Raw genomic sequence first — 7,029 nt, forward strand, 5'->3', positions numbered from 1 at the left:
ATACCGTGATAAAAGCATTAGCAATTAATCACAACATGAAAATTTGATACCGGCATATCCCTACACACCATACATGAAAATATATAGTCGCCTTTGTATTTCAGAGCTGGTTTTGTGAATGTTTTGTACAATAGCTAAATGCCATAAAAAGCCAAGGCCGAAACACAGTCATAACAAAAGTACAGTGACGGTAAACAAAAACAGAAGCAATACAATGTCCAGAGAAAACTCGTCTAATTCGGTTATCTAACAGTAGTGACCTGCCTTAACTAACACTTCCTGGGCAGGACTTTAACTTCTGCCCTTTACCAGATCACACTGGTTCATCATCTCATAAACACCTTTCAAATGGCTTAATATGAAACACAAGAGCATACAGTAATGCAAAGCAAAGAAACCAAAATAATACACTCATAATTACATAATCTAAATGATGCTAAAACCAGAAGGTATGGACCAAGGAAACACCTTTATTGCTGTACTGTATATCCTTAATTACATACTGAGAGATTATCGAAAAATTCCTTTTTCTACATATAACCTGAATGGAATGTCATCTGAGGGAGTGTGACAGAAACCAAACATGTTTTCTAGAATCTCCTGTTGTCTTGACAACACTGACAAGCTCATACATGCCCATTAAACTAGAATGAGGGTAAATGAGATATTTTGTAAACAGCTTAATTTGCAGCTGAGTAATTAACTATTTGATTACATAATTAGTAAAAGTACTTGGAATTATTGAGTCATTACCAAAAATGATCACTGTTGATATGTACGTTTTAAATTGTTTTAGATATCCTTTTTTATGGAAGGCAGAATATGCACTGTAGCAATATAGATAACCTCACAAAGGTAACGATCCCTACGGGAGAGGCTTAGCGTCATTACGATAATTGGCTTTGAATATCCCTTTTTAGCAGCCCTTAGCTTGAATAGCTTTTCACCGTGAGGATGCTGACAGGTCACAGTAAATATGATGTATAGCATCAGGAAAACAGTGTGACGTACACGTTAGAATAATCATAATAACATAGAAAGATCAGACGTTAAGAGTCCTTCATTTTATTTAATTGTAGATTTCACTGTAAATTATAAGAACTGAACATGATTTTAGAAAGTATAATAACTGTTAAAAATGTTTGGTTATAAGTAGTCATTCCTCTTTGTGTGAAGTATCATCAAGTGTGTTGAGAAACAAAATAGTGTAGCTAACTAAAGACTTGCTCTTTGTAACTAAGTCAAAATGACATATATGATGAACTCTACAAAACAGAAAACTGTATCGTATAGCCTACACTCTTACAAATCACCACATGATCACATGCTGCCAATGCCAATAAATGCATGTCAGTCTAAGAAATGTAGCTCTTGGATGTGATTTAAAATTGTCATGCTTGAACAATTGAAATCTTTTCATAGTTATAGTCAATTTGGGCTTGTGTTTAAGAGTTACTTCTCCAGTTAGGTTCACCATGCACTTGATAAAGGCTGTTTTTCATACACACCACGTTTCCAAACAGTATATATAAATCCACTTCAAACATATACTTCTACTGACTACTGCTACCAGCATTTAAAACCACAATGTTTTTTAAGTATTGTAACTCAAGGTCTTACCTGAGGTTCCTGCTCTCGGCCAGCGTGTGGTGTATCTCTGAGTGACTCCCTCCAAGCGCCTGAGTTTCATGTTCCCCCATTTGTACAACCGTGCGTCACTCTACTCACAGAACAGGAAACCAGTTCAACCACTTTCTACTAAAAATGCAAGAATGCAGATATTCCATGTGCATACCAGAACGATATATGGCGGACAGCTCCCAACTATCCTCCCCTGGTGACTGAATATTCTTCAAATCCACCCAAGGCTGCAGCCAAATCATAATCCGCATTAGTGTCTTAAAAACTGTTGGAATTAGAGGCATGTAGGAGGAACTTCACTGATAGCCAGCCATTCAGATGCATTAAATCTGAAACTATTGAGTTGCTCTGCCATGACCTGTTTACTCAGATGGGATAACCTCCAAATGTACTTTTTCAAGTGGGTAACCCCCTGTTGGTTAATTCATGTATTACCACACACAGAGCACATTTGTTTTATTTATAGTGATTTTAGTCACACGATTTTCCTGAAAGATGATCATACATAATTGTAAAACTGACCTAAAATATGAAGAACAGAGACACTTCTACACTGAACCCAGATTTATAACCATAAAGGACTGACCTAGATTAACATGAAGTAATCCAGAGATTATCACTAATCACGATCCGTGACCACTAGCTAGTGTTTATTTTGGCAGTACAAATACATGTTTCTTCTGGCTTTTTAACTTACAAATCAGTTCAAATACACTTTCATTTGTTTAAATATGCAAAAGGTCATAAAGCAGTGTCTCCAGCCTCGCTCCTGGAGAGCTACCGTCCTGCAGAGTTTAACTCCAGCCCTAATCAAACACTCCAGAACCAGCTAATCAAGGAGTTCAGGGTTACCTGAAAATTACAGGCAGGTGCGTTGGAGCAGGATTGGAACTGAAGTCTGCAGGAAGCAGAAGCTGAGAGAAGGGAGCAGGGTTGGAGACCCCTGGCATAAATATTGACAATGTGCCTATTAATATGAATCGGCAATTTCTGTATATACCTCGAAGACTTGACTAGAAAAAAACTGTTGCATTTTCACCATTAATGCTGAAGAAAAAATGATGCAGTTCAATAAGCACACTGACATTTTGTGACAAGCTATGGGATGAGTTGTCACAATGGAACCTGCCATTAAATAGCCTATTTTTCAGCAACATTTGAACATTTTTCTCCACAATATGTACAGTGAAACTTTCAAAATTCACCTCCAACTTTAACATAAAAATGACCAAAAAGCAATTTTAAATAACTACATTTTATTATATACATTTTATGTCAATCATACACAGCTGTTCCTCCATGTAAATTCAAGCTGCTGCCTCCTTTATTGTATCTTTATCTGTAACAGCATTTGTGGAGTCCCCAGAGCCTTGCTGTTTGACATACTGCAGAAGGAGGGCAGAAAGATGAGCTGGATGGTGAAGTAGCATTGAGACAGTCTGTGAAGTTATCATGGTTAGACCACCAACTAGCTCACCCTGAATAGTGGTCATAGACGGGAGTTTGGAGTAATTGAGAATGCCTTGATATGAAAGCAATGCGTTCTCTATACAAGCACCTGAAAGAAAATGGTCTTTAACTGGAGTCATGTGGATTGTTGTGATGTTTTTATCAACTGTTTGATCTCTCATTCTGACGGCACCCATTCACTGCAGAGGATCCATTGGTGATCAAGTGTTGTAATATTACATTTCTCCAAATCTGTTCCGATGAAGAAACAAATTCATCTACATCTTACATGGCCTGAGGGTGAGTACATTTTCAGAAATGCTTCATTTTTGAGTGAACTATTCCTTTAAGAATGCAAGTTCATGCATAGGACAGTGACACTCACCTAAAAGCACCATCTGAGGACTGTGCCTTAACGTTTGCAGCATCTCTTTAACTTTTGGCTCTTTACTAACAATTATCACAGTCTGGCCAACAAATAGAGGCCACATGTTACTGTAAATGCTGTTGCTGAGAAAGGACCTCGTCACCTACAAAGAATCAAACAACATGTCACACAGCAGTAGCCTACATCTCAATAGTGGTAACCATTACAATAACTTGGCATTACATGGTTTGGGAAGAACTTGACACTGATATTGTGCCTTTTCAGTTTGTGTTTCAGCACCATGAGGTCCTCTGCATTGATTGCATTGTTTTGAACCATGGCAATCATCTTAAATTCCTTAAACAAGGTTTCTAGGTATTTTCTCAACAAAACTGCCAGAGCACTTTCCTAAAAGGAAAGAGAGTAGAGATATACATATGTATGTTAATGGAACACTTAGAATTACACACTTAAAACACTATATATATTTTATAATATATATTATATAATACATATTATTTTATATTATCATTGTACTTGATAAATATTTGTTAAAGGGACACTTAAAATGACACACTTAAGATAGTGTTCTGTAAGTATAACAATGGTCGACTTCTTCAGTCTGCCTGACTCGTGGAGCCAGAGCACCAGGAGGAGCTGCAGGTGTTGGGGGAATGTACTCTGTGACAGCCATCAGCTTCTGCTTGAGAAAGTGTACTGGCTTTCTGTGACAAGTGACAGCTTTGGATCCGTGACGAACAATCTGGCTTAATGGCAGCCAGCCATCCTGTAGGTTGACAATGACATGATAAATATTGGTCAGAATAACATTAAGGCTAGAATATGTACATTAACATTCAAAGTTCACTAATGTCATGAGAACATCATATGTGGTGTTTTAATCATGAAAATAGATACAGGGGTTTGCCGAAAATCCAAAGTGGCAGCATGCATACATGGATAACAGAATGATAAATATGAAGAGATAAACCAATCAACATTAAGTAAACAGAGAAGAGTTGAACATACATTGCCAAGCACCTCAAATATGAGTTGCGTATTCTCTGATAGATGATGATTATGCTGTCCAGTTCCACAATATAGCTTCATAGTGACTTTCAAGTGCATGCAATTTTACAATGGAGTTCATAGTTTAAATGTAAATGGCAGGTATTTGCTTATTTATGTTATTCGCTAATAATATGTTTTGCTATAATATCAAACCAGAATCGTACCCGATTTTGGGAGAAGCCTGCTACACAAGGTCGCTGCCATCTTGATCCGGATTTGACGTGTGACATTTTTGTTGTATCGTGCTTACAAAATAAAAGTTAATATGTTGTTATGTTTAAAAAAATAAATAATAAATTAAAAGTTAAAAGAAAAATACCCCCCAAATTCTTTTTTTATTTTTGGGGGGTTGTTTTAATTTTGAAAGTTGTAAAAAAATACAATTTAATGTTTAAATGTTGTCGTTCATATTAAGGTAATTTAAAAAAAATAATTAATTATTGAATATAAAGCTATTGATTAATTTACTAACGTATTCATTTTTTATATTTTGTTCATTCCAAAATTAGAGGTTAGTTACAAAACCGAATACGTTTTCATAACATTTTACGTAAGAGCACGAACGTGATGACGCAGGTTTGGAGTTGCAGGCATGAAATATCAATCGCGCTTCTTCACGTCCAGGAACATCGGCAATATTGTGAAGTTTATTGAGCCCAGTGTTACATTGACAATCCGCAGTACTCCGTCATTTACCTCGTTTTTCTGCAGGAAATTTACGGACAGCGGCACCAACATGGATCTGAGTAACATGAGAAAGAGCTATAAGAGCGATCAGGAGGTGAGACGCGTTTTTGGTTTGTGAGGGATTTTTTGTCAGGTCACGTGTATGTATGACCATGACCTGAGAACTTTTTCAAAAGACATGCAGAGTATCATATCATGATTTTTACATCAAAAAGCTAGATATGCAGAGTCGTCATTTTCTGTATTAATGTATAAAACCGTATCAATGTGATTCTGAAATATTGGGCATTTTATTTATGATCTGCAACTGACTTGCGTGTTTATCAAATGCATTTTCAACAAAAATAAAAATAACAATGCATGCATCAGTTGACCTTGAAAGGAGGACCTCCATCAATCACTTACTAATTAAGATGATATGAAAAGAGTCAACACTATTATGAGAGAGCCTTTGACCATTAAAAATGCTTTTATGCCAGTTATGCATGGGTTAGTGTTACAGTAATAGCAAATTTGGTAAATATCTCTTTAAAGATCTTATTGGCTAAATGCAGTAACAACACAGTAAAGGACACTACTCGTACAGATATGGGGTCTTTAAACCTACTTTGCCATATATGTCACAGCAGTAAGCCGTGAAATTTTAAAAGAACATAAGATAAATGTGTGCGTGTGCTATCCCTCATTTTCATCCTACAGTGTTTTGAGGAGGCTCAGCTTACTTCTTTAGATCCAATTAAACAATTCGGCAGCTGGTTTGATCAAGCCACTAAGTGCCCTGAGGTGGGAGAAGCCAATGCAATGTGTCTTGCAACAGCGACCAAGTAAGAATGGATGTTGTGTGGTTCATCAATACCTGGAAATAAACAGAGCAACTTAAATACAATGCATATACATACTTAATACGCTTTTGAAATTTGGTCAAAATTGGCCCTTCTTCTCTAAAGGGACGGTCGCCCCTCTGCACGCATGGTTCTTCTAAAAGGCTACAGCGAGGAGGGATTTCGCTTCTTTACCAACTATGAGAGTCGGAAAGGTGCAGAGTTGGTGAGTCTTTAAAACCAAATTTTGTTCAGTAAATGTCCATATGGGTTTACCTTTGCATCTTTGTCTTTCTCACGTTTTATTTTATTTATTTTTTGTTTTTGCAATCATATAGGACTGCAATCCCCACGCCTGTCTTGTATTTTACTGGGAACCATTAAACAGACAGGTAAGAGTTGTGTTTTTTTTTTTTAGAACTCAGAATCTTCTCCAGCTAATTCTTTGTATATCAGATCATAGAATATTTCACTTTGGTTTTGGTTTTAATCGTATCCATATTTCAAAGTTTAAATGACAAAAAATGTAACACATTTTGTATGTAGTTTTTGACCACACTGTATTTTTTTGTTTTGTATCCTAACAGATTCGCATTGAAGGCACTGTAGAGAGAATCCCGTACGAGATTTCATGTGATTATTTCCACTCAAGACCCAAGAGCAGTCAGATCGGTGCTGTTGTTAGCAGGCAGAGCACAGTAATACCGAGCCGACAAGTGAGTAGCACTATCACCACCATCCCGGGTTATTATCATTCATTAAAACTATGGAAAATATGTGTTAATTGAAATAAAGCTGAAATAAAACAAATGTGATCTTTGATGTTCGCTCACTTAGAACATGCATCATTTGGATTAAAACTTAATCTTAAAAATAAGACCATTTATATGGGGCATTTACTATAAACATAATCTGTTTTCAACCTTAGGCATACACGACTTTCTGGCGAAAGTGAAACTAACAGCCTGTGTGAAATGCGCTAGGCTGTACTAT

At 36.5% G+C, this 7,029-nt stretch overlaps 3 protein-coding genes across 6 annotated transcripts in view; 1 reads left to right on the forward strand and 2 right to left on the reverse strand.

Annotated features, from left to right (window-relative positions):
* Window positions 1-2,320, reverse strand: part of LOC107677882 (oxysterol-binding protein-related protein 6-like) — a 13,367-nt gene extending 11,047 nt beyond the window's left edge. For 3 of the 4 annotated variants that reach the window (XM_016472946.1, XM_016472947.1, XM_016472944.1), the window contains exons 1-2: window positions 2,228-2,320; window positions 1,621-1,868 (exon numbers count right to left, since the gene is read on the reverse strand). The gene's annotated coding sequence lies outside the window, so the exon portion shown is untranslated. Of the gene's footprint in view, window positions 1-1,620; window positions 1,916-2,227 lie in introns of those variants that run through there. The other variant, XM_016472945.1, reaches the window with a different exon arrangement.
* A 579-nt stretch (window positions 2,321-2,899) lies between these two features.
* Window positions 2,900-4,737, reverse strand: LOC107677871 (39S ribosomal protein L10, mitochondrial-like). The gene is made up of 6 exons (XM_016472933.1): window positions 4,693-4,737; window positions 4,487-4,572; window positions 4,071-4,244; window positions 3,701-3,865; window positions 3,476-3,620; window positions 2,900-3,199 (listed from the first exon to the last, which is right to left on the reverse strand). Exons 1-6 carry the CDS (start codon window positions 4,730-4,732, stop codon window positions 2,949-2,951), a joined length of 861 nt encoding a protein of 286 aa, XP_016328419.1. The 5' UTR covers window positions 4,733-4,737; the 3' UTR covers window positions 2,900-2,948.
* A 353-nt stretch (window positions 4,738-5,090) lies between these two features.
* LOC107677888 (pyridoxine-5'-phosphate oxidase-like) overlaps window positions 5,091-7,029 on the forward strand; it is a 3,555-nt gene continuing 1,616 nt past the window's right edge. Inside the window, exons 1-5 of the mRNA XM_016472955.1 lie at window positions 5,091-5,309; window positions 5,915-6,039; window positions 6,163-6,262; window positions 6,375-6,428; window positions 6,624-6,752. Coding sequence (XP_016328441.1) covers window positions 5,121-5,309; window positions 5,915-6,039; window positions 6,163-6,262; window positions 6,375-6,428; window positions 6,624-6,752 — 597 coding nt within the window. The 5' untranslated portion in view covers window positions 5,091-5,120. The remainder of the gene's footprint in view (window positions 5,310-5,914; window positions 6,040-6,162; window positions 6,263-6,374; window positions 6,429-6,623; window positions 6,753-7,029) is intronic.

The sequence above is a fragment of the Sinocyclocheilus anshuiensis genome, unplaced genomic scaffold, assembly GCF_001515605.1.
Source record: "Sinocyclocheilus anshuiensis isolate Anshui unplaced genomic scaffold, SAMN03320099.WGS_v1.1 scaffold1302, whole genome shotgun sequence".
NCBI classification, from domain to species: Eukaryota; Metazoa; Chordata; class Actinopteri; order Cypriniformes; family Cyprinidae; genus Sinocyclocheilus; species Sinocyclocheilus anshuiensis.